The sequence below is a fragment of the Zonotrichia leucophrys genome, chromosome 6 (assembly GCF_028769735.1).
Source record: "Zonotrichia leucophrys gambelii isolate GWCS_2022_RI chromosome 6, RI_Zleu_2.0, whole genome shotgun sequence".
Lineage (NCBI taxonomy): Eukaryota > Metazoa > Chordata > Aves > Passeriformes > Passerellidae > Zonotrichia > Zonotrichia leucophrys.
The window spans coordinates 33,226,662-33,252,996 of record NC_088176.1 but is presented as its reverse complement, the minus strand read 5'-3'; the positions used below and the strand labels follow the sequence as shown (position 1 = coordinate 33,252,996).

Below are 26,335 nucleotides of genomic sequence, written 5' to 3'. Positions count from 1 at the left end.
TTGGCTTTTCGCAAATATTAATATGAATATTATATGTGTTGTGTTAGAAAGTAATGCTGTATTAATTTTCTTAAGTACTGTGTTAAATATAATTTTAGGTTATAAAAAATTGTTAAAATAGAAACTATGCTATGTAAGATGCTTTGTTTAACAGAAAGGACTTGCAGTGAGATAGCAGCCACAGGACACCTGAATCTTTCAGAGAAAGAGAATTTATTGCTGTCTTATTGGAAGAAACGAACTTCTTCCCACCTCAAAGGCGCTGTTAGGATTAGAGGGAAGAAGTTGATGAAGACCAGACGGAATCCTGTGTTTGAATGGAATTTGTGCATCATCAAGTGTATGAATATGCAGCGGGCTATTGTTCTTAAGGGTTAATCCTTTGTTAATGGCTGTCCTTTTTCGGGCTTGTGCTGCCCAGAAAAAGGTACCTGGCTTGTCTGTAACTCCTTGTTTTTATTGTCTTATATTGTCCTAATTCAATTTGTCCAAATTGTTGTTACTCTAATTGCGTTACTATTCTTTTCAACCATTTTATTACTGTTAAACTTTTAAAAATTTTAAAAACAAGTGACTGGCGTTTTTGACACCCAGTGTGTGCTGTGGGAACCTGGTGACCCCATGCAGGCAGAAATTTCGGGTAGGAAAGAGGAACCCCTGGCTCTGCTGGGAGCACAGTATTCCTGCTTGCTGTCAGCTCAAAACAAACCAGAAGTGACACTTGAGGCTGAGGTTTCCAAGAGCACTTGGCACTGCCTCATGCCTGAAGGGGTTGCAGGTATGAAGAGCTGCCTGCAGTGCTGGGGTGGCAGTGCTTTTCCAGCTCCTGCAGGCTCTCCTGCCAGTGTTTATCAGCTGATAAACACTGCTCTCTCAGGGCAGTGTTTATCAGCTCGGGATCCTTTGCATCCTCAGCCCGGAATCTTTCCTTGCTTCATTAATTTCTGGAGGCAGCCTTGAGTTAACCCATCACCTAACCAACTCTTTCAAGCACGTTTTCTCTGTAGCAACATTGGCTTTTTGTGAAAAATGGGTATTTTCTGGTTGGCTTTTCACAAATATTCAAATGAATGTTATACGTGTTATGTTAGAAAGTAATGTTGTATTAATTTTCTTAAGTAGTGTGTTAAATATAGTTTTAGGTTATAACATAATGTTAAAATAGAAACTGTGCTAGGTAAGATACCTTTTTTTAAAGAAAGGACTGACACCAGATAACAGCCACAGGACACCTGAATCTTTCAGAGAAAGAGAATTTATTGCTCCATTATCGAGTTCTTCCCACCTCACTCAGCCCTGAAGACTCAGTCGGGATTCAGAGGAAGAAGCTGACACTGCCCAGACAGAATCCTGGGTTTGAATGGAATTTATGCATCCTGAATGAGGTGTATGAATATGCAACAGGCTGTTGCTTTTAAGGGTTAATCCTCTGTTAACGTGGGGCCTTTTTCGGGCTTATTTTGCCCAGAAAGAGGTACCTGGACTGCTCATAACTCTTTGTTTTTATTGTCTCATATTGCCCTAATATAAATTGTACAAATTATTATTATTCTAATTACATCACTATTTTTATAACCATTTTATTACTACTAAACTTTTAAAATTTTAAAAACAAGTGATTGGGGTTTTTCACACTTTTAAAGAAATCAATACTGGTATTCTGCATGTAATGTCTCCTCCTCTTCCCTGCAGGTAATGCCTCTCACTTCCTACTCAGAAACTGAAAATGCACACTTGTACCTTTGTTCTAGAGTGCATTGCAAAGCACTTCCAGGTGCTTCTTCCAAGTCTTGCACCTCATGAAGCAGCTCAGGGACCTTCCACTTTCTGTGCACAGTTCAGGAGGGCTGCTCATTCGACATTCGACACCTAATGGTGTTCTTTTCTATTTTTTATTAATATGCTGTCTGAAATCCCTGCAAAATTTGAAGAACAGGAGCAAAAACCTCCCCACATTTCACTGAGAGTGCACCAAAGTGGTTTTATCAGTTACAGAAAGTAGAACGGAAGCAAGTGCTCATAAAAAGGGCTGCACTTATTGACCCTGCAGTGGGGAGGCTGTAACCTCTCTTGGCTGGCTTTGAAGGCATTCAAGGTGCTCAGGTTTCTTAGGAACCTTCTTGTGACCCATCTGCCCTGGTTCCTGATCAGTTGCTCAGGTGATAATCGAGGAGCAGCCACCCTTTGGCCAACATTTCATCGTACGAGCCAGGAGGGATTTGCATCCACACCCACTCCTTTTATTCCCGTGCTGGTTGAGCATTGACAAGGTTATCATCCTGGAGCCTGGCCAGCCTTTAGTGTGTGCTGTCAGCCTTTGGGCTTGGAAACTGCAGCAATTTTTGGCACAGGCTGGCTCCAGATTCCTCAGGAAAGCCACATTTGGGTAAAACCTGCCTCAGCAGTCAGTGGTTTTGGGGTTACACCAGAGAAAGGAGATAAACCCGAGAGCAGGGGGTTTGGGTTTGGCTGGTTTCACTGCTGTTTTTATTGTGGGCAGGATTATGGTTACAGTGCTGAGTCACCAGCCCCAGGTCTGAGCAAAGGGTGAGAGATGCAAACAAAGCGTGTGGGTCTGCAAGGTCAGGAAGGGAGATTGAGGGGGTTTTGTGCTTTGGAAACACAATTCAAGGTAATAATATAGGCAGTGCAGGCTTTAATTGTGTTGCAAGTTGGGCTCTGCTGCTGAAGGAAGAACCTTTGTCCAGGAGGACCAGGAGCATCCACCTGGGCTGGGGCAAAGTGCAGCTCCCTCAGCCCGAGCTGGGCTGGGAGGAAGCACCAAAATTGCCTCTGGAAGTACTGAAAAGCTTTGGGGCTTTCTGACATTGGTGCAGGGTTCACTGCTTTCTGCAGAGCTCCCAAAGCCCTGGAGCAAATGCTCTGCAGGCCATGGCTCTTGGTGTCCTCAGGACAGCCCCTGGCCATGAGTGAGGAATGTGGAAGTTACTGGTGCTTATATTGTGAAAAATGCCAATCACTTGTTTTTTAAAGTTTTAAAAGTTTAATGATAATAAAATGGTTATAAAAATACCAATATATTTAGAGTAATAAAAATTTTGACAATTGGGATGAGGACAATATGAGACAATAAAAACAAAGAGTTATGAGCAGTCCAGGTACCTCTTTCTGGGCAAAATAAGCCCAAAAAAGGCTCCACGTTAACAGAGGATTAACCCTTAAAAGCAACAGCCTGTTGCATATTCATACACCTCATCCATGATGCATAAATTCCATTCAAACCCAGGATTCTGTCTGGGCAGTGTCAGCTTCTTCCTCTGAATCCTGACTGAGTCTTCAGGGCTGAGCGAGGTGGGAAGAACTCGATAATGGAGCAATAAATTCTCTTTCTCTGAAAGATTTGGGTGTCCTGTGGCTGCTATCTGGTGCAAGTCCTCTCTTTAAAAAAAAAGTATCTTACCTAGCATGGTTTCTATTTTAACCTTATGTTATAACGTAAAACTATATTTAACACACTACTTAAGAAAATGAATACAGCATTACTTTCTAACACAACACATATAATATTAATTTGAATTTTTGCAAAAAGCCAGTCATAAAATACACATTTTTCACAATATGAACAAAACCACTGCTAGTTGTGCTGTTGGATGGTCCCAGGAGCAGATGCTGTAGTGAACAATCTGCCAGGCTCTTTGTTGGAAACTGCAGCCCTGTGCTGCACTGGGCTCAGGGGCAGAGAACCCAATCCTGATGCACCCTTAGGCAGCCCATAAAATCTTAATTTAACCACCATTTGCTGCCTAACTATAACTATGTCCAGAAATCTTGCCATTTGTATAGACCAAGCCTGGGATTCAGGTAAAGAAAGGGATTGCCCAGTTCTGGTCGTGCAGTTTCAAAACAGGAACCTGTTTTGATAGACTGACTCATTTCTGAGGGAAAACAACAGGAAAACAGACACTCCTTTACTCAGCTTCCCCGTCCAGCAGGATGTGCCCTGAAATTTTATGGGCAGGAATCACCACAAACGACAAGGTAAGGTATTAAAAAATCAAACCAGAGCAGTGAATTGAATTAAACAGTCAAACAAGGAAGATGCCTGAGTGACAAGAACATGCTCGGATGTGAATGACACCCCTGAGACATGGGGACCATGTGACAGACACTAATTCCCAGCAGCTCCATGTGATGGGATTTCCAGCTGCATGCCACTGCTGAGCGTCAGGGATGTTTGCACATCTCCCTGAAAATCGAGGCTGTCGATATTTCAGAGGATGACAGCTCCAGGACATTGTATTCCTGTCAGAAGCATTAGAGGTGAAGAGCTGTTCTGTTGCTGGGAGTGTCCTGGACTGGATTGTTTTCCAGAAGCAGGATGTAGTAGCGCTGCAGGCAATAGCAATAGTACTTTTTATAACAGAATTCTCCAGGGATATTTTTTTAGCCTTTAGAAACGAGACTTTGGTGCATTTTGTGACCCAAAGAAATGTGTGACAATGTTTACACAGCTCTCACAGGCAGCTCAGAGGTTTCCCTGTCTCTTTGCTGGGTGACTTAGGGATAAACGCTGCCCCACTTCATCTCCCCTGACAGCAGACACTGATCTCAATGCCATCTGTCTCTGCTCGGGCCAGCCTCAAACAACCCACTCTGTGACAGCGTCTGCAGCTCTGAATGGGGCTGTTCTCCCCGGGGGAAAATAGCCCTTTGTGGGACAGGAGAGCAGCACGGCGGCTTGGAAAGGGCTGATTGCATCTCGGGGGCAGGGATGGAATTCACAGTTCATGATCCAGCTCGGAGCTGCTGGGGATGGACACAGGCACAGCCCATGGCCAGTGCACTGTGCTGTTATCACAGCATCTTTTATGGAAAATCCTTTCCTTAGGGTTTTTCCTCCTGAGAAGCTGAGAGGCCTCAGGAACAAAATGTAAACAATGATTATCTGCTGCTGTGGAATGCAACAGGTGCATCTGGGATTGGGCTCATGGGGTTGTTTCTTATGAATGGCCAATCAGCCAGCTGCCTCGGGCTCTCTGTCCGAGACACAAACTTTTGTTATCATTCCATTCCTTCTCTATTCTTTGCTAGCCTTCTGATGAAATCCTGTCTTCTATTCTTTTAGTATAGTTTAATATAATATCTATAATAAAATAATTAATCAGCCTTCTGAAACATGGAGTCAGATCCTCATCTCTTCCCTCATCCTCAGACCCCTGTGAACACCATCACACCCGATCCTCCCTGCGTGTGCAATGGCCTGGGTGACACGGAGGGAGGGAAATGGCCCAGAACGCTTCCTCATGCTGGTGAAGGGATTCTGCTGATGGACCCTGATGCAGGGATTCTGCTCTGCCAGTTTTGGGATGCTCCACCAAGAACCTTCCCACGGGCGGATTTTTGTCCCGGCTGTTTCAATGGCCATGGCAGAGCTCTGGGGATGCGGGCAGCGCTGCCAGATTCCTGTGGGAGCAGCCGGATCTGATTCTCCTGCGGGGATAAGCCCGAGAGAGAGAGAGAGCGGCCGGGGGTCTGCTCGCCGAGGGAAGGGAAGGGAAGGGAAGGGAAGGGAAGGGAAGGGAAGGGAAGGGAAGGGAAGGGAAGGGAAGGGAAGGGAAGGAGAAGGGAAGGGAAGGGAAGGGAAGGGAAGGGAAGGGAAGGGAAGGGAAGGGAAGGGAAGGGAAGGGAAGGGAAGGGGAATAGAGAAAGAGAAATGAGAGAAAGAAAGAGAGAAAAGAAAGAGAGAAAGAGAGAAAGAAAAGAAAAGAAAAGAAAAGAAAAGAAAAGAAAAGAAAAGAAAAGAAAAGAAAAGAAAAGAAAAGAAAAGAAAAGAAAAGAAAAGAAAAGAAAAGAAAGAGAAAAAAAAGGGAAAAAAAAAAAGAAAAAATTAAAGACGACGGGCGAAGGCGCAGCTCCGCAGCCGCTCCCGTGTTTCGCTCCAGCCGCTCCCGCTGTCGCTCCCGGTGCCGGAAGCGCTGGCGGGGCCCGCCCGTCGGGGCGGCCCTCGGGTCCGGCAGGGGGAGGGCCGCTGAGGGGCGGCGGGCCCGGGAAAGGGCGGAGGGCCCGGCAGGGGCGGAGGAGGGCCGGGCAGGGGCGGAGGGCCCGGCAGGTGCCGCGGAGGATGGCGGCGGGGGACCCGGAGCAGGCGCGGTACTGCGGGCGGCTCTCGTACCTGTGCCTCAAGCTGAGCCTCATCACCTACTCCACCACCTTCTGGGTGAGCAGGGGCCGCTCCGGCAGTGCGGGGGTTGTTCCGCGGCTGTCCCACCGGGAGTGTCACACCGTGGCCGTGACACCCTGCCGAGGGACGGACAGACTGGTTCTGGCGGATGGGTTGGGAGTTTGGCAGGTGGAGATGGTTCGGGCGCGCAGGGAACGCGGCCTTTGCCCACACGGAGCCTTTGCCCACACGGAGCCTTTGCCCCACAGCGTCTCTCCCCGCTGTGTGGGGATGTCCTGAGCTCGGCAGGGTGAGGCTGCCAGGCTGGACAGGCACAGGTGGGTGGCACCTGCTGTCCTCATCCAGGTGAAGCCAGAGAGTCCCAGGTGATGGGTCCAGACTGTGGGCACTGAGTTCTGAGGTGTGGTAAATCCACAGCAGGCACCCCCCGGGCTGAAGGAGCCCTTGGGGCCCTTTGCAAGTGGGTCGGTCTTTCTCTCTCTTCCTTCCTTCCTTTCTTCCTTTTCTCTCTTTCTTTTCTCTCGTTTTCCTCCCTCCCTCCCTCTTTTCTCCTTTTCTCTCTCTCTTCCTCGTTCTTTGATTTATACAGGTGCTTTTTTCAAGCTCTGGTATACTGGAAGATGCTGGCTCCGGGTGGTGCTGGTGTCAGAGGTGCTCAGGCAGGGATTTTTCTATCTGGCTTTTTCACTTGAAATGCTGCTCGAGTTCTAGTTTGGCTGGTCTGTTTTTGTCTGACATTGTGTTTACCAGCTGGGAGCATGAGGATTTTTTTTGCTTTGCTGCGTGGGAGAAGAGGCTTAGATCCACCAGGTTTGATAGAGAGTGTCAGATTCACCCTGGGATTTAATGAACAAAGACTGAGATGCAAAGAGTTCGGGTGCAATTCAGGCGGTTTGGGATCTCGGATATCTTTTGTCTGTCTTAGCAGACAAATCAACCCTTGGGTTTAGACTCCCGATGCTCCCTGTGTTCCTCCACAGCTATTCTGCAGTTGTGAGTTTCAGGAAAAGGGAAATCCAAATTTATTTATTCAATTCTGTGTTATTTTTCAGACCCTTTTTTGCAGCATGTCCACGCAGAGATCCGTGCTTGTTGTCTGCCCTGCATTTTCAGTCGGCAGCAGGGCCCTGGCTGGTGGGATGTAAACATTCCTCTGGGGGCACAGAAAGGGCCCTTCTGAATCCATCCTCGGAGCACAAAGCCTCTTTCAGGCAGCCCGAGGATTTTATTTACTCTTTGTAGTCGCTGCCTCTGGGTTTTCAATGCTCTGCCCTGGTTTATAAACCAGAGCTTCCATTTGTTGGCCGGAGGCGATGGTTTGCTCTGGGAGGGGGGAGGATGGGGGCTGGCAGGGGGGAAGGAGGGATGGGGAAGGACAAGGGGGTGTTTTGGGGTGGCTGGTGGTGGGCAGCATCCCTCTGGTGCTGTGTGAGGCGTGTGGGCATTTCCTTTTGTTGCGGCTCAGCCAAGCAGATCTCATCAGCTGGAAATGTCACTTCTCTTCTCAGCACTGCTGACTCTGTTGGTTTGGGTTTGGGTCTTTAATCAGTGTAAATGGAAGTAAAGCTGTGGGAGCGTGTGCTTTCTTGAACATTGAGTGGTTTGTGGTGTTGTGCTGCTGTTTGGGGTTTGTCCTGCTGGATGCTGAGTTCATTCCGTTCCCTCCCTGCTGCTGCAGTTCCTCTGGTACCTCATGGGTGATGAAGTGCCAGATCTGAGTCCCCAGGATGGCTTTAAACCCCCAGGAATTAAATACCAGCCTTATCCAAGGCAGAAAGGAAATTAAAGCATTGCTGGGATTGCCAGGGGGGATGTTTGCTACAGACCTTGTGGTTTCCCCTGCCACCCTGGGCTTTTTAAAAACTGCTGTCACTGTAACTCTTCCAGACACCTCTGGAGAAGGTGAATGGGACTGTGATGTAATTTGGGGTGAATGGGGCTGTGATGTAATTTGGGGTGAATGGGGCTGTGTGTAATTTAAGGTGAATGGGGCTGTCGTGTAATTTGGGGTGTATGGGGCTGTAATGTAATTTAAGGTGAATGGGGCTGTCATGTAGTATTCTTGCCCAGCTGAAACAAAATCCAGCATTTTAAACAGAAGCTGAGCTTTATTTAAGAGGAAGAACTGCAAACACAGGGTTAAAGCTTCTGCTAATAAATGAATTCTTCTCCTTTCTCTTGGGAAAGCAGCTCCTGTGTGTGCAGAAGCCCCAGAGAGAAATCCCCTGGTGCTTGCTGGAGGATGCTCACTCGGTGTGAGTCAGGGCCCAGGATGGGATGGATCTGCTGGGTTTGCACAGCTCCTTGCCACCACTGAATGTTGCTCTTAAAGCTTAAAAATAATTTTATTAAATGCTTGAGAAAATAGAAGATAATGAAAGCATAAATCTTACATTTAAGAGGGTGTGGGAGCACAGATGGAAGTGAAAATGGATGAGGATATGTCTATATAAAGATGCTCTATGTATTTATGTATCTTAAGTTCTTAAAGTAGGAAGTATCTTGTATTTTACTCCCAGGGACCTTTTAGTCAAAATCCCCCTGAAATTTAATGCTTTGATGGGAAAACTGTGGTTCAGAAAAAGACATTTCAGTAAAAAGTTCCAATCTTGAAACAACATTCTTGTTGAAATTCTGATAATCCCCATCAAGCTTTGATACCTGTGGTTTCCATCCAGTGTTTTTTTTTTTACTTTTGAAACAAGGGCTCTACCAGGCAAGGGTTACTGCTGGTAATGGCACTTCAGTGTTTGCAGGAGAATCTGGTTTTGGGGTTGCTCTCAATTTGCTCAAATTTTAAGTTGCTTTTTAAATAGCTTCAGTATATTTCCTTTTTATTGGTGAACCCTTCTGAGAATTTTCTCCCTTTTAATGACAAACTGGGGGCATTCTCTACATATTGTCCTTTGGTGTCATTATTCATTTCCACAGAAAATCAAGAACTTCCAGGAAGTTGCTATTTATTTTAAGCTATCCCATAATTACAAAAGTATTTCAGCTGTTTGGCTGATGAGCTGGTAACTCACACTGTGAGTCCCTCTGGCCCTTTGTGTGGGATGTCCTGTGTCACATCCAAAATGAAGAAGTGAAATTAAAAATTCAGAGGTATAATTAAGAAGCCTTGTTGTGCAGAGGGCAGACTCGTGTTTCCTGTGGCAATGTCAGCTCAGGAAAGGGGAGTGTTGTTTATCACATTGCCACAGTGATTGATTTGTGTCTGGTCTCTTCCCTGATGATGTGTCTGGCTGCTGGAGCCAGCAGCAAAGTTTTTCCACTGCAATTTTTATAATTAACTATTGTGGGATATTTTTAATTTTAATTAATTCAGCATAATTCAAAGTGATTTGCAGCACGCTGCAGTTTTAATACCAAATGATTTAGACTTAACTAATTATTTTGACTGAAATATCTTTACCTTGTTAAATGAAATATGTCCCTTCCTATTACCAAATGTTTTAGTCTTATCTGATTATTTTGATTGAAATGTCTTTACCTTGTTAAATGAAATTTGTCCCTTCCTATTTCACTTGTCAGCTTTATCAGGTAATTGCTCAGGGAAGTGATATAATTTCAAACTTGGCTGTTTGTTTTTCGTTTTTTTTTTTTTTAGTTTTTAATCTGGTGCCTTTCTCCTGCTGGGAAATATCTGACTGTATTTACTGAGCCCAAATACAGCTAGGAATTTAATATGAAGGGACAGACAGGCTGTTTGCAGACCAGCCTGGAAACTTGTTATGTTAGAAGCACATAAGTATTTCTGTGTATTTATACACAGAGAGAAGGACAGACAGACACACAGAGTCATTAATGCCAAGGCAGTTGCTCATATATGTGATCTCAGATGGGTAATAAATTACATTTCAGCCAGTGATGTATATTTTGATTAGTTTAACTACCAGAATGTTAAAACATGATGAAATATATTTTTGAAGTGAACAACTTTCATTTTTTTTTCCAACTCAGCCCTTTTTCTTCTTTAGTCTTTGAGGGTTTTTAATTTTTTTTTTTTTAATCCAAACTTCTGCTTTGGATGTTTCATTGTTTATAATGAATCCTGAAGTGAGCAGTGGCAGGTTCCTGTGTACTCACAGCCTGTCATCTCTGTGTTTACTGGCAGAAAAAACAACATGTTATTGATGTTAAACAATCTGTTTCTCTTCCAGGTGATCGGAGCCCTCGTCCTCGCCGTTGGGATTTATGCAGAAATTGAAAGACAGAAGTACAAAACTCTAGAAAGTGCCTTTCTAGCCCCAGCAATTATTTTAATACTTCTGGGCATTGTAATGTTCCTGGTGTCCTTTGTGGGTGTACTGGCTTCCCTGAGAGACAATTTATGCCTTCTGCAAGCAGTAAGTGGAATTGGAATTGGATAATGAATTTTTATTCCTAGTTTCTGAGGCTTGTTGCTTTTGCTTTCCACTGTCCTCTGAATTCACACCCAGAACTATGCCTGCACTGAAAAAATATTTTAACGAGGTTTCTTTTTCAAAAGTTTTAATTGAATCTCAGTTCAGGTGTTATGGAAAAGGAGCAGGAATGTGAGATATTATCAGTCACTTGTGCAAACTCAGCTGCTGACGGGCCTGTTGATGCTGGGAGTCAGGAAGCAGCTCAAGGGGAAAAGCCCTGCCTCAGTGGCCAGAGTCTGTCTGTCCTCCCTGGGCAGTGCAGTGCAGAGGGGAGATGCAGAAATGTGTGTTCAGAGTGGGACCTGCAGCTTTCAGAGGGTGAAATGGAAGGGACAGGGTTTTTCTCCCCAGTGCCTCTGGAAAGGTGGATTTTAGGGAAATTCCTGTGGTTGCAGATGGAAGCTGCACGTGTGAGTAATTAAAATTAAGGTGTGAAAACTTCATTTCCACCTGCACAGAATCACACAGGGTTTGGGCTGGAAGGGACCTTTTAAAGGCCACCTGGTCACCTTCCACCAGACCAGGCTGCTGCAAACCCGACCCAGCCTGGCCTTGTCACATCAGTAACAAAATGCTGAATTCCTGGTTTGTTATAGAGGGCAAGGCCAGAAATAACCATGGATTTTGAAGCTATGCTGGAATTTTACTGAGAGCCCCTCCTCAGGCTTCTTCCCCACTGAGCATGGTGGTGTGTTGGATGCCAGGAACATTTTCTGTTCCCATCCTGGAGGCAAACCCAGCTGGGCACTGAACAAAGCAGGCCCTGATGCCAGCTTCCCAGGCAGATTCCAGATTTAGCAGGAGAAAAGACACCTGTCTGGTGAATTCCTGACCCTGAGCACACAGGAGCCAAAGCAGCTTTCAGGGGAGAGCATGAGGGATTATTTTCAGACAAGGGATCTGAAAACTTCACTCCTGATGCAGCTCATTGTTACACAGCAGACTTAAATTCACTCAACACCTGTCTTTTATGCCTGAAGGGTTGGAAAAGCATTTCAAATACTGGCATGCAGCAGCTCTCTCACAGTGCAATGTGGTTTTTTAAATATTTTTCACATTTTGCACATGCTTTGATGGGCAGTCATGGATGCACACGTGGTTGTGTGTGAGTGCACTTGTGAGCACGTGTATATACACAGGCAAATAAATGTGGGAAGCAACACATTAAAAGCTACTAAGCCTGGAATTTTGCTTTGATTTAGCACTGGCAGTGTAGAAGAAGGTGGTTTGGATTATCTTAAGGTGTGCTGCTGCTTTATCCACTAATTGAAAGCTAACAGGTGAGTACTGGTTTTGTAGGAAGCAAACATAACAACATGAAGTGTGGTGGGGTTTGCAGCAGCCCATCAATGTGCTTCTCTGGGATGCTGCTGTGGAAAGGAGAATTTTGGCAGGATAATTTCATCTAATGGTTTTTTGAGTCCATTCAGAGCAGAAAAATAATGTGCTTGCCAATTGGGCAAAGCCCAGAATAATTTAAGTGAGGAAAAAAGGCTTTCTCCTGACATTGACAGTTTCATAAGAGCAAACCCATAATTTTGTGTTTTCCTTTAAAATGCCATGCTGAAAGCCAAGTCTATTGGCAATAGAATGCTAGACTCGAAGGAACTAATTGCAAGAGTAATTGGAGTTGTGGCTAATGACTCACTTGCACTTGTTTTCCTGCAGTTCATGTACATCCTTGGGATCTGCCTGCTGATCGAGCTGACAGGTGGAGTGGTGGCCCTGATCTTCAGGAACCAGGTGAGCTGCTTGCTTCAGGTGCTGGCATGATTGAGCTCTGCTAAATAACAGCTGCTGGCTTGGCTTGGAAAAACAGGTGCCTGCTAAGGAAGGCAGGAGCCTCCCCTGAAATGGAGAATGTAAACCCTCCCTTCCTCAGAATTGTTATAAATTTTAAATTAAGGGATTCTCAGGCAAAAATATGGGAGCAGGAAATAACAGTTCTTTAATAGGGAAGAAAATAAAAGGATAAAATAAACAATGCAGAACAGGACTGACAGAGTCAGAACTCAACCTGACACCCTGTGGGTCAGGCTGTTGGTGGCAGTCCCATTGGAAATGTGGCTGCAGCCCTCCTGCAGTGTCAGGGGTGGTTCTGTTGGAGCAGGGATCCTGTAGAGAAGGATGGATTCTTCCTCTGAAGATCCAGTGGAAGGAGAGACAGCTGCTGTTCCTCTGGGGAATCCTGTGGAGAAAGCCGTGCTGGTGTTCCAGAATCTCCAGATTGTATCCAGGTAGCAATGCTTGGCTGGTGCTCCAGAATCTCCAGATTATATCCAGGCAGGAATGCTTGGCTGGTGCTCCAGAATCTCCAGATTATATCCAGGTAGCAATGCTTGGCTGGTGCTCCAGAATCTCCAGATTGTATCCAGGCAGGAATGCTTGGCTGGTGCTCCAGAATCTCCAGATTATATCCAGGCAGGAATGCTTGGCTGGTGTTCGAATCTCCAGATTGTATCCAGGTAGCAATGCTTGGCTGGTGTTCAGAATCTCCCATTGTATCCAGGTAGCAATGCTTGGCTGGTGCTCCAGAATCTCCAGATTATATCCAGGTAGCAATGCTTGGCTGGTGCTCCAGAATCTCCAGATTATATCCAGGTAGCAATGCTTGGCTGGTGCTCCAGAATCTCCAGATTATATCCAGGTAGCAATGCTTGGCTGGTGTTCAGATCTTCAGATTGTGTCCAGTAGCAATGCTTGGCTGGTGTTCCAGAATCTCCAGATTGTATCCAGGTAGGAATGCTTGGCTCCTCCCTCTGGGCTCACAACTCCCAGTGGGATGCTGTAGTTCTTATCAGCCATGCAGTGACATTCAATGGCCTCTTATCAGCAGGTGTTCCCCTCCCAGGGAGGAGTGGTTGTGGAAGAAATAAGGAAATGCTTTTCAGGGCTCAGCCATGGGGTTTGCCACCGTTCTGGAGAGGAATTCCAGGTTAAGGAGCTTGGAGGAAATCTGGTGGCTACAAATGTGCAATACAGGCAGGATGAGTTTCCAGCTCTTGGTGGAGGACAAAATGCTTTCTTCTGTTTGGCCATCTGGGTCTGGCTGCGGATTTGGGACGTTTCCAGGCGGATTTGGAGGCTGTTGTTCTTTAATGGCCCAAATGTTTTGCCTCAGTGAAAGGACAGCCCTTCCCTGCCCACGTCCATAAGCAACATAACAAATTTATATAGGAGACTCCATCACTGACAAGCATGCTATAGCTGTATTCAACCCTTGATTTTTCTGCACAGAAAGCAGCAGACTATTTTATTCAGTTAGAAATGCTTTAAAACATAAATGTATTCACTATGGCAAATACTAGATGCCTATGCTTTGATTTATAGCAGGACAGCTACACTTAGGGACAGCTTTCTTCCCTTGTTTTTCAAGGTTAGTGGAGAAGTTTGGGTTAGTGTGGGGAGAACAAGAAAGTATTTGTGGAAGCTTAGTGTGGTAGCCTCTATTTATGTCCTATTTGTTTTGCATGTCATGTGCATTTTCCCCATTTCTTTCTCTACTTCCTTTTCAAATCTGTAGACTCTAAATGAGGTTTTTGACCAATTGGGAGGGTCCTGTATTATTTCTCATCACTGATGTGATAATCCTTTTTGTTCTGGTTAGTTTGTGAGTGTTGCAGTTTGTAATACTGAGAAGATGAGTGGGTGTGTTTCAGGTTTTCTGAGCTGTAAGGCTTTAACTTTGTCATTTCAGCAGCTGGATTGAAAGGAAAGTTGTTGCATTCTGGTAGTGATTAGTCCCTGGTTTTGCTGTGCTGAGATTGTGCTGGATCTTGAAAACTAAATTATCTTTTTTTTTTTTTTTTCTTTTCTCTCATCTTCTGAACTTTAAAAACACTTTGTTGATTTAATTTTAGTATTCCTGAGGAGACACCATTTTACATCTGCTGTCGCCACACTGCCGTATTTCTCAAAACAACCACTGTAAAACATACAAACACACCTTTTTTTCCACTCCATCTGGAGCAAAGCTCTCTATCTGGCACTTATGGACTCTTAGGAAAATCAAATTGATGGAAAATTCACAGAAAATAAAATTCCTGGAAGGTGGTGACATCGGTTACACTTGTCACTTTAAGCTGCTCTTCTAATTCTGTTCCAGCCCATGTGCCCATTGTGCAACCCATGGATCTTGTTTTTCCTTTTGCTTTCTAGACAATCAAATTTTTGAATGATAACATTAGAAGAGGAATTGAGAATTACTATGATGATTTAGACTTCAAGAACATCATGGATTCTGTTCAAAAGCAGGTTTGTTGTTTTGTTTATTACCCCTTGGACTAATTTTGAGTTTTTCCAGTGGTGTGCCAATCAGGTTGTTACTGATGAGGGGTATGAGATTTTGTCTGTCATCTCTCATGGTGCTGCTGCTGAGGTCAGGGCTCATCCAGCATTCCAGCTGGATTTAAAACCATTGAAATGGTTTCAAAACTTAAAACCCTCTCACATCACTGCAAAAAGAGAGGCCCAAAATGCAGCTTTTGCCTTGGCAGGTGCAATTCTAATGCTCAGGGTCAGATCCCACAAACCTGTAGGTTTATAAAGGCCCCACAGCTGGATTGAGGTGAATTCAGCCTAAATCCCAGCCATGCCTGGCACTCAGTGCTTCTGCTGGCTGGTGCAGGAGGTTGAGAAGCATCTTGTTAACAGGAGGCATTGGAAAAAGAGAAATAAAAAGAAGTAAGGTGGCATTTAGGGTGCCACCATTGTGTGGCTGCTCGAGGGCATGCACAGAGCTCTGGGAAACACCACTGGAAGAGCATTTACCTGTCATTAAAATCCAGAAACTGTGCTGAGCCCAGCTGGCCATTACTTAATGGCACGTGGCGTTGAGTCACAGCCTTTTTTAATTTTATTTTTTAACGAGGCTGATCTGTTGAAATGTTTATTGGGTTATTGAAGAGCTCTGCCATGCAGCTCAGAGGCTGTGGAAGAAGCAACAAGTGTTGAGCAAGGTGATGTCAGGGCCCATGTGAGATGTCTGTGACCATGCCAAGTAATGGTAATTTTAAAAATTGACTTAGGAAGTGCTCCATATGTTCTAGGACATCGTTATGGAGATGGCAGCCTGCTTGGGAAAACAAAGTTAGCATGGAAAGTCTGTCAGAAGCAGAGCATCCTGAGGAAATTTTGTCATTAGGCTTCATAATGCTTTAAATTTTCCATGCACTGCCCAAAATGATGGCTGTGTTCATGTTAGTGATGAAATGAGCTCCTCCTTTCCCCTTGGTTTAAATTATAAAGGGAATATTTATATTAAGTCAGTGTAAACTTGGAGCACTTGTTTGCCAGCTTTCAGTTCTTCTAAATTACACCCACAATGTTTTGGTGAGATGAATTTATGCCTTGGAGCAATGCTTTTGTCTTTTAGATGCAGTTGGAAATGTGGTTGGAACCCTTAAAACAACTGCAGAGGTAGATTGCAGGTCAATGTAAAAGCACTGCTGAATGATGGCCAGAGCTGGAAATAGAATTTTTTGGGAGCTCAGGGCTTTTAAAATTGCTTTATTCTCACTTTGTTTTCAAAGAGTTTAAGGTAGAAATTTTGTTTTCCTTTTCCTTTTGGAATCGTAGAACCGATAGGGTTGGAGAAGGCCTTAAAGATCGTTGAGTTTTGTGACTTTTTAAAATTTTGTTTTTGTTTTTCTCTCCAGTTCAAGTGCTGTGGTGGGGAGGATTATAGAGATTGGTCCCAGAACGTGTACCACAACTGTGAGGCTCCAGGGCCACTGGCTTGTGGGGTGCCCTACACTTGCTGCATCAGAAACAAGGTGAGTCCTGGCGCTTTGTTCACCCAAAAAGGAGCTGATTTCAGGAAATCTGGGCCAAGAAGTGAAGGAAAACAGATCCTTTCCTCCCATGATGGATCTGTGGGGCTTGACAGCTTGAGAGGGAGGAAATAATGGATTAGATGTGGTGGCTGTGGTCCGTTTCACTGACCCACCTCCCAGAGGATCCCAACAGGGATGTTGGGAGCTCCAATGATCTCGTGGCTCACCTGAACCAGAGCTGCTTAAAATTCACTTTTGTTGGTGTTTTCCCCAGGGTTTGCTGCTCCAGCTTTGCCAGGCAGCCTGGGCCCTGGTGGCTTCCATGGCTGGGGGGTCAGAGTGAATTAAAAACCACTCCAAATGACCTTGTCATCTCCTGAATAACCCAAAAACGTGACCTCAGGCTGAGGGCATGCTTGTGGGCACAGTTTTGTCCCAGCCTATCCTTGAAAACCACCTGCCTGTAAAATCCTGGAGGGGCTGGAGGCTGGACCAGTTTCTCAGTCTGTGATGAACTGGCAGCACCAGGAGCAAGGGTTGATTTTCATGCCACTGTGTTTGAATTGATTCTGTAATTCACTGCTTTTCATCTGAGGGATGCATGTAATGCTGAATTTGATAAAGAACAATTCCTCAGCTACTCCAGTACAGGCAGCCCCTGTCTCTCTGGGGTTTGGTCTCCAGTCTGATCATGGGATAGAGAGATTTGGTGTGTGTAAGAGCAGAGTTTGTGATGGATATCCTGCTGCTGCCTCATTTGGGCTGCCCTTTCAACATCTGCCTTGAGCATGGCTGTTTATTAAAAAACAAGGGAAAAATAAATGCAATAGTTGTGTCAGTAATCCTGCTGGGTGTTGCTGAGAAATGTCTGTCACAGGAAGGTGTTTATTACATGTGCACACTCATTTTTGGTGGGTGGGAATGGGTCTGTTTAAATCTGTGATGAGCTTTGATTTATTCTCACAAACCAAAGCTGAACAGTGATGCTTTGAGAGAAAGAACCTGCAGCTGAATGGAGCAGAACAACTCAGGATTTTGCCTTCAGGAGAAGGGGAAAGCACTGAAATAAAAACTTCTCCAGGGAAAACCAGGGAGTCTGTTCACTGCCAGCTGGGGAAGGGAGGATTAGCTGCATGCATCCCATGAAATGTGAAGCTCAGGGAAGTTGAAGAAAGGCAGGAGAAGCCCCAGATGGAAGTGTGGTCCCTGCATGGTGAGGGCTGGTGGCTCTGAGCTGTGCAAGGCTGCCCCAGGAAGAAAACAACCAGAAGGTGCATCAATCTTGCTGTGTTTGACAAATCCTTCCAAATACAGGCTGGTTTCTGTCCTGGAAAGCTGCAGATGTGGTTTGTGATTACTCATGGGCTTTGTAGTCATGGAAAACTCCAGCTCATGTGGGTGCCTGGCTTCTGATCCTCTGTGAAAGCCTCCTGCTAACAGCAGCCAGTGCTGGGCTCTGAAGGAGCTATCTTCATGTCAGATTATTTATTAAACACTTACATTAGTGGAGCAGATAGAAATTAGTCCCAAATGCTTACAATCCTCTGTTTCCAATGCATTTATCTCCCCGTGTGCATTTGCTTATGCCACGGCGTCCTGGATGATTTTCATTTTCATGATTTTCAGGTTGGCTTTTCCAGGCTTTCAAGGTAGAGCCTTGCAACCCACAGAAGGCATTACAAGGCTGCAGAAAATGTGGTGAATGCAAGCACTGAGTCTCATTTTAACTAATTTTAAACATATGAGTGTTATATTCATGTATATAATGGTATTGTATGGATATTTTAATGAATTTAGTGTTGTAAACAGCATTCATAGTATTGGAAGTTATTTGGAACTGAAAATATTTCTGAGCTTGAATTTGTCATCAGTTTGGCACGAAGGCTGTGTTAACCCCTGGTTTTAGTAATAAGGTGTGTTAAGTTCTTGAGGCTCTAAAAGGAAATCCAGCTGTTCATTCTGGGGGAGCAGCTGTGTCACACAGCTCTGTCACAGCCTGGTTTGGATGCTGGTGCCACCCTGCTTTTGTTGGGTAGCAATGGCTCAAATTGTCAGTGACACACTGACAATACTCATTGCTCTAAAATCCTGTGGAGCTCTGACTAAATCTGACTGTTGGGCTGGGAAATAACCCTGTCATTGCTTTTCTATGAGCTGGGTGAGCACAGGGTAAAAATAATATTTCTGTGGTTTTAGTTTCCTGCTGCAGTTCATATTTGTTGTTTTCTTTTTCAGACAGACATTATCAACACTATGTGTGGATACAAAACCATTGACCAAGAGGTAACGTAGCCACTGCCCACCCTGGCATGGCAGAGGGTGCTGCTTCTTGTTTTGTCTTTTATAAAAGTGTTTTCTGTGTGCTTTCATCTGCCAGGCAGTTAAATTGGCAATTTAAATGGTTCTTTTTTTCCTGGAATAATTTCCATATATGAGAAAAACCTCATCTTGTTTGATTTTTGTATCTTCCCTTCTTTTCATTTTCCTCGATTCCTTGTTTGTTGACAACTTCCCCATGCTAATTGCACAATTAATGCACAAAAAGCTGCTCTCAAAATTTGAAGCAATGGCTTGATCTGGGGAAAGCTTTTAGTACTTAAAAACCAAAGTTTCTCACTGAGTAAAATCGGCATTGATAAAAGGTGTTTTTATGTATTTTATATCCCAGGAGTGGGTGTTTTATTTTAAGGTGGCACACCTGGAGGAGCAGTGGGATTTCCCTGGCTGCCTCCTCCTTCACCCTCCCCTATTGGGAACAGCCCCAGAGACTCCGAGGAGGGACTGCCAGCTCCAGGCAGTAATTGCAGAGTGATTAAGAAGGGAAATTGTTAATTGGGTCTGCCCTGAGTTCTGCACTGCTGGGAGGAAGCAGGGAAATCTCTGGAAATCTCCTCTCCCCAGCTCCTTTGAGGCACTTGGAGCACAAAGCCAGCCCGGGCTGTTGGTTTTTGGGATTACTGGTGAGCTTTAAATGCAGCTTGTCTGCGTTCAGGTTCATTGATTTGTGGCTTTATCACCTGAACGCTGCAGCCAGGCTCCAACACAGCACTCCAGCTCCTGCTTAACCTCACCCCATTCACTGCTTAGGGCCCTCTGCAGCCTCAAGTGCTTTTATATTATGGGCTGGGGTCAGGGAGCAGCACAGCTTGCAGCACTGAATCCCAAATCCTCTTGTTCCTGTCCTTTATTGGGTCTTTTTGCAAACAATTTATGTTTTTCCACTGATGTGTTTTCAACTTGGGAGCAGAGATGAAAGCTAAAGAGAGACCTCTCTGCTTTCCAAGTGGTCTTAAATGAGGATTGGGTTGAAAAAATTGATTTGTTGAAAAATAGCTGCAACTAACAGGTTTAAGACAATGAAGTTACTCATTTGGATGTAGAATAACTTTTAAGAAATAGAGTGGTTTGCTGAGGAGTGGAGCAGCTTAACGACAGATGGAGGAGTTGCTGATGAGGTTTTGGTTCAACTCAGTGGGTTTAAGGGGGTGGGAGGGCAGACCACATCTGGCTGCCAGAGTTCTGAGGTGCCCCCAGCCTGTCCCAGCTGTGCAGCCCCTGCTGAGCCCCCCTGCCCCTGGTGTTTTGCAGCGCTTGAGCGTTCAGCACATCATCCACGTCCGCGGCTGCACCAACGCTGTGCTCATCTGGTTCCTGGACAACTACACCATCATGGCTGGGGTGCTGCTGGGCATCCTGCTGCCCCAGGTGAGGGGGAGCATCTGGGCTCTGGGGATGTGGAATCCCAGTTCACCATAAGCATGGTTTTCTTTTTCAATTTATTGTAACTGATAGGCTGGGGTGGCATTCTGGCACTTGAATCATTTGTCAGTATGTGAAATCCCATTTGACCATATTCATAATTTTCTTTTTGAATTTATTGTAACTGATAACCTGAGGTGGCATTCTGACATTTGAATCAAACATCTCATTTGTCAGTATGTGAAATCCCATTTGACCATAATCATGTTTTTCTTTTTGAATTTACTGTAACTGATAAGCTGAAGTGCCATTCTGGCATTTGAACCAAAATCTCATTTGTCAGTATGTGAGATCCCATTTTACCATAATCCTGGTTTTCTTTTTGAATTTAATGTAACTGTTAAGCTGGAGTGGCATTCTGGCATTTGAATCAAACATCTCATTTGTCAGTATGTGAAATCCCATTTTACCATATTCATAAATTTATTTTCAAGTTGAATATAACTGATAAGCTGAGGTGGTATTCTGGCTTTTGAATAATTTGTCAGTATGTGAAATCCCATTTTACCATATTCGTAATTTTCATTTTGAATTTAATGTAACTGATAAGCTGAGGTGGCATTCTGGCTTTTGAATCAAAAATCTCATTTGTCAGTATGTGAAATCCCATTTGACCATAGTCATAAATTTATTTTCAAGTTGAATATAACTGATAAGCTGAGATGGTATTCTGGCTTTTGAATCATTTGTCAGTATGTGAAATCCCATTTGACCATAATCATGGTTTTCTTTTTGAATTTAATGTAACTGATAAGCTGGGGTGGCATTCTGGCATTTGAATAAAAAATCTCATTTGTCAGTATATGAAATCCCATTTTACCATATTCATAAATTTATTTTCAAAATTAATGTAGTTGATAAGCTGAGGTGGTATTCTGGCTTTTGAATCATTTGTCAGTATGTGAAATCCCATTTTACCATAATCATGGTTTTCTTTTTGAATTTATTGTAGCTGATAAGCTGGGATGGCATTCTGGCATTTGAATCAAAAATCTCATTTGTCAGTATGTGAAATCCTGTTGAATTTTGAATTTAATGTAAGTGATAAAAAAAATTACACTCAAAAACCTAATAAATCCATAATTAGTTAGTTAGCCTGTCTTTAAAATACTACAAACAAAGCTACAATTTTAAACAATAATAAAATATTTAAAATCTCTGTCACATAATCCCATTGTTTTGTGGAGATATATAAAACTCCACAACTTGGTGAAAGTTGTAAAGCTGGTATGTTTATTACAGCACTGGATGCATGTGGAGATTCCTCTCCCTAAAAGACATGTGCACCTCTGGGAACTCCGGATTTTTTTTAAATCTCTCTCTCAAATCCATATGCATGCAATTTCACAATAGGTTTTTACATATTCATTTTTACGAATTTTGCATGATATTTGCTGCTAATTCATCAATTCTCCTTTATCAGAATTCTTAGGTTAGATTCACCTGTTCTCACAGCAGCCTCTCTGTCTCTCTGTCTTCCTCTCTTTATCTCTATTTTTGGCTGAAGCAGTTTTTCTGAGCTTGGGCTTTTTATGAGAACAGGCAGTCAGACTAAACAGCTCTGCTTTCAAACTATAGACTTAAAGATGTACATTTCACTTAAATCAAAATGGATTTTTACTCTGGAAAATTTCTACTCTCTCTCACCATCATCAACCAAGAAATAATAAAAAGAGCTAACCCTCACAACCTCTAAACACAAATCCTAAAATGCATTACATGAAAATACCTGTATACAAACAATTTCTATATACAACAAACCCAATAAAAAAACATAAACCAAAAAATTTAACCCTTAAAAAAATAACAATAAAAATAAAATCACTTCTTAAATCATGTAAAGACTATAAATCCAAACTTAATACCATGTATGTGGTGCTGTTCACAGGGGTCCCAGGATGAGGGAAGAGACGAGGATCTGACTCCATGTTTCAGAAGGCTGATTTATTATCTTATGTATTCTATTCTATTCTATTCTATTCTATTCTATTCTATTAATAGAAGACAGGATTTCATCAGAAGGCTAGCAAGGAAAGGAATGGAATGATAACAAAAGCTTGTGTCTCAGACAGAGAGTCTGAGCCAGCTGGCTGTGATTGGCCATTAATTAGAAACAACCAACATAGACCAATCCCAGATGCACCTGTTGCATTCCACAGCAGCAGATAATTATTGTTTTTCTTTTCCTCTGAGGCCTCTCAGCTTCTCAGGAGAAAAATCCTAAGGAAAGGATTTTCCATAAAACATGTCTGTGACATCATCAACCAAAAATATTAAAAAAGCTAACCCTCACAACTCTAAACACAAATCCTAAGAAGTATTACATGAAAATACCTATGTGCAAATGATCTGTATATACAACAAACCAAATATAAAACCATAACACAATAAGTTAAATGCGTAAAAAAATAACAATAGCGAAAATTGTCTTCTCAAATGATGTAAATACAAACTTAGTGCCATCTATGTGGTGGTGCTCACAGGGGTCCCAGGACGAGGGAAGAGAAGAGAATCTTGACTCCATGTTTCAGAAGGCTGATTTATTATATTATGATATATGTTATATTAAAACTATACTAAAAGAATAGAAGAAAGGATTTCATCAGAAGGCTGGCAAGGAAAGGAATGGAATAGAATGATAAAATCTTGTGACTCTCAGTGAGTCTGAGCCAGCTGACTGTGATTGGCCATTAATTAGAAACAACCACACGAGACCAATCCCAGATGCACCTGTTGCATTCCACAGCAGCAGATAATTATTGTCTTTCTTTTCCTCTGAGGCTTCTCAGGAGAAAAAAATCCTAAGGAAAGGATTTTCCATAAAACATGTCTGTGACATCATCAACCAAAAAATAATGAAAAAGCTAACCTTCACAATCTAAACACAAATCCTAAGAACTATTACATGAAAATACCTTTATACAAATGATCTCTGTATACAACAAACCCAATATAAAACCATAACACAAAAATTAAACGCGTAAAAAACCAACAATGGCGAAAATCGCCTTCTCAAATGACGCAAAGCTATAAATGCAAAGCTGACCCCCTGTGTGATGTAACAATCCCCTTTTTGGTTCCCTGGCAGTTCCTGGGCGTGCTGCTGACGCTGCTGTACGTGACCAGGGTGGAGGACATCATCGCGGAGCACAAGCTGGGCCAGAGCCTCTTTGGGGCTGCGCCTGCTCCCGAGCGGGCCGGGGCTGGCTGCTGCATGTGCTACCCTGGCTGATGGGCACCCGGCCCCACCCAGCTGGGCACACCAGGCTGCTGGGGCAGCCAGCACACACTGGGGACAGCCAGCACACAGAGAGGGGCACTGGTTCCTCTGAGTGGTTGCTGGGAGCTGACACAGCCAGGGAACTGGAGAAGAGCCGAGCTTCCGTCTCCAGGAGCTCTCTTTGCATCCCTGGATGTCAGATTTGAGTGTTTGTGCTTCTCCAGCTTTGTTTCCTTACTCCTTCCAGAGAGATTTCTTGCTGATCCACACGGGGAAGGTGAAAGCTGTGTTTAATAGTGGGGTTTTATGCTAATCATGATGAATTTACTGACAATAATGGATGTGATGCTGATCGCTTTCATTGCTCAGTGCCTTTCAAAATGCCAGTGTCAAATCAGTCAGGTAATGCTTGATCTATTTTTTAATGCAGTTTATTACTGTGTGGCTTTTGTATAAACTTACAAGATGTTTGAGTCTTGGACGTACTGTATTTTTCCCCTTTAGTAAATTAACTAGGTGATTTATGACTTTATATTTTTTTGGAGTTCTTGTATGTCGAGATGTTTCTAAGATTTACTGTTGAAATAAAACCAATGAGTCGTTTTTTCTTAAAAAAAAAAAAAAAAGAGCACGTGGGTTTTGTTTATAAAATGATGTCTCTGTGCTGCTTTTTGTTATTGGTTTTTTTTTTTTTATTTTCTTGTCCTGGACTTTTTTCTGCTTTCTTCAAAACTCAGCATTTGCTGCTTAACTCCCTGCCTTCACCAAGAATTTCTGAGCAAACTTCATGCATTTCCAGGAGCAAAAAAAAGGATTCATCCAGTTCCTGTGTGTTGCTGATGGTTTTTAGGGACAGATGCCAGTGCAGCAGGGGCAGTGCCAGGTCCACAGCACACTCTAGTGGCTGCTACTTACACATTTAATTGCTCCTTTTCACCCAAAATATCCTGGTCTCTGCCTCGAATCATGTGTTCTGGTAAGTTAAAAAGCCGGGGGTGTTTTAAGGGTGGGTTGGTGTACAAGGAGAGGGAGGAGGAGCAGCTTGGGAGGGTGGGAAGGGTGAAGCTGGAGTTGGTTAAGGGGTTTTTATTTTAATAAAATATTATTATTATTATTATTATTATTATTATTATTATTATTATTATTATTATTATTATTATTATTATTATTATTATTATTATATTGTATTTTAATAAATGTAAATGTGAGGGTGCTGTAAAATATGAGATAACCCAGAAAGCAGGAGGTGGCACAATTGTGGTTAAACTTCAGGTGGTTTAAATGAAATGGGGAGAGTGTTTTGGGATACAGGAGAGCATTTATCCCTTACAAAGAAGATCTGTGGGCTGTACTGAATTTTCAGCCATCCTTCACGGTGTTTGGGTGGGAGTGGTGTCAACCTGACAATCACATAAGTCAACCCTGTGTGATTTTGCTTAATAAATGATTGATTCGGAAACTCCTGACCCTTCCCATTCCCTAGGACCTGAGGCAATTAACTCTTGGCTCACAGGCCATGGGGACTGGAGGGAGGGATGGTGCCTCTGGGAGGTGAGAGATGCAGCAATTCCCTGCTCAGCTGCCTTCCCAGAGAGCTGATGAGAAAATTGTCTTCAGGTGGGTGAAGAACGCTGATCTGATTTAATCCCTGTGCTCCCGGCAGGGGTCTCACAGATGCATCCTTAACCCAATTTAAGGAAATGCTCCTTGGCTGCTCCCTGAAAGCCTGAGACAGCTCCACAAAATCCCAGAACTGTGAGTTGTTTCGTGTGTGTGCTCTGACAGCTGTGAGCTGCCCGTGGTTCATGCTCCGCGTGTTCCTGCTTTCCATCAGGGCTCAGAAAAAGAGATTTACCTCTCTGTTTGGTGAGGCACAGCACCTGGGTGAGCTGGGTGCCCGTGCACAGGATGTACAAATAATAAATAGATAAAAATCAATAGAAATCTTTAATTAGCAGGGCAGGTCTCCCTCTGGTGGCGCGGGTGCAGCAGGGCATCATTAAATCCCTGCTGGCTGGGAATGAGATCCCTGCATCCACACACATCCAGGCTTTCTCCAGGGGCCCTTTGCCCTGCTCTGCTTCCAGAAGCTCCTGTGGGCAGGCACAGCTCCCAAGGAAATCCCTGCAGTGATCATCACCTGCTCCTGTGACACTCAGGGCACAGCTGCTGCTCACAGCTTCACCTGCGTTCCTCACAGCTGGGATGAGCTGATTTCCCCCAATGGGGAAAAATACCAGTGTTTAAGATGGAAAAACTATTCAGCTAGAAGTTGGTTTGTAGATTTGTGCTCCTAAAGCTCTTTCTTTCACTAGGGCTTCCTGGCATTCAGAGCAAAGGCAGCTGATAAATGCCCTCAGGAAAGTGGGAGTCTGGGCATTTCTTCTTCCTGCTCCTTTGCAGGAGGTTCCTTTTCTTTCCCTGTGGAAATTTTTGTCCTTATGAAGAGCTGAAAGCTGCCCTGCTGGGAGAAGAGAGGTGGGCAAGTGCAAATTCTCAGGGCCTGGTGCTGGTTGGGGGGAAAGGTGGAGCAGAGGTGCAAACCATGCCTGGAGCTTGGCTGGATGAGCTGGGGAACGTGGTCCTGTGGAGAAATGGCCAAATCTGTAATGGAAGGGGAGAAGATGCAGGTAAGGAACATCTGTGTGAGTTCTGAAAGCTTTGTCCCTCCTGATCACAGGAGCACAGGGCCTGCAGAAAGTGTCCCTCAACCCAAGGCCATTGCTCAGGCAGAGGTGGTCCATCCCCTGATGGGGAACTTCCCATCATTTGGTGATTCCTAAAACAGTGTGAGTTCTCCAGGAAAGAGAGCTGAAATATCCACACTCCATCTCTGGGCTTAGCTCACTTCCCAGCCAGCTGTCAGCTTATTTCCGTACAAAATGGGAATAATGGATCTGTGCTGCTGAAAGCACCTGGTGCACCTGAGGGGATGAAGTTTCTGGGATGAGATCTCTGGGGAATGATATCTGTAAGGGATGAGGTGCCTGGGGAGGAGGTTTCTGGGGATGAGATCTCTGGGGGATGAGGT

The 26,335-nt window shown here is 44.0% G+C and overlaps 1 protein-coding gene across 1 annotated transcript; it reads left to right on the top strand.

The window, feature by feature from the left end:
• Window positions 1–5,985: 5,985 nt before the first annotated feature.
• Window positions 5,986–23,920, top strand: TSPAN15 (tetraspanin 15). Its single transcript, XM_064717214.1, has 8 exons — window positions 5,986–6,178; window positions 10,306–10,491; window positions 12,220–12,294; window positions 14,710–14,805; window positions 16,209–16,325; window positions 18,561–18,608; window positions 19,914–20,030; window positions 23,173–23,920. Exons 1-8 carry the CDS (start codon window positions 6,083–6,085, stop codon window positions 23,314–23,316), a joined length of 879 nt encoding a protein of 292 aa, XP_064573284.1. The 5' UTR covers window positions 5,986–6,082; the 3' UTR covers window positions 23,317–23,920.
• The last annotated feature ends 2,415 nt before the right edge of the window (window positions 23,921–26,335 follow it).

Coding starts and splice junctions, on each gene's coding strand:
- TSPAN15 (XM_064717214.1), top strand. CDS start 6,083: ATGGCGGCGGGGGACCCGGAGCAGGCGCGGTACTGCGGGCGGCTCTCG. Junction 12,295..14,709: donor CCCTGATCTTCAGGAACCAG/GTGAGCTGCTTG, acceptor TTTGCTTTCTAG/ACAATCAAATTTTTGAATGA. Junction 20,031..23,172: donor TGGGCATCCTGCTGCCCCAG/GTGAGGGGGAGC, acceptor GTTCCCTGGCAG/TTCCTGGGCGTGCTGCTGAC.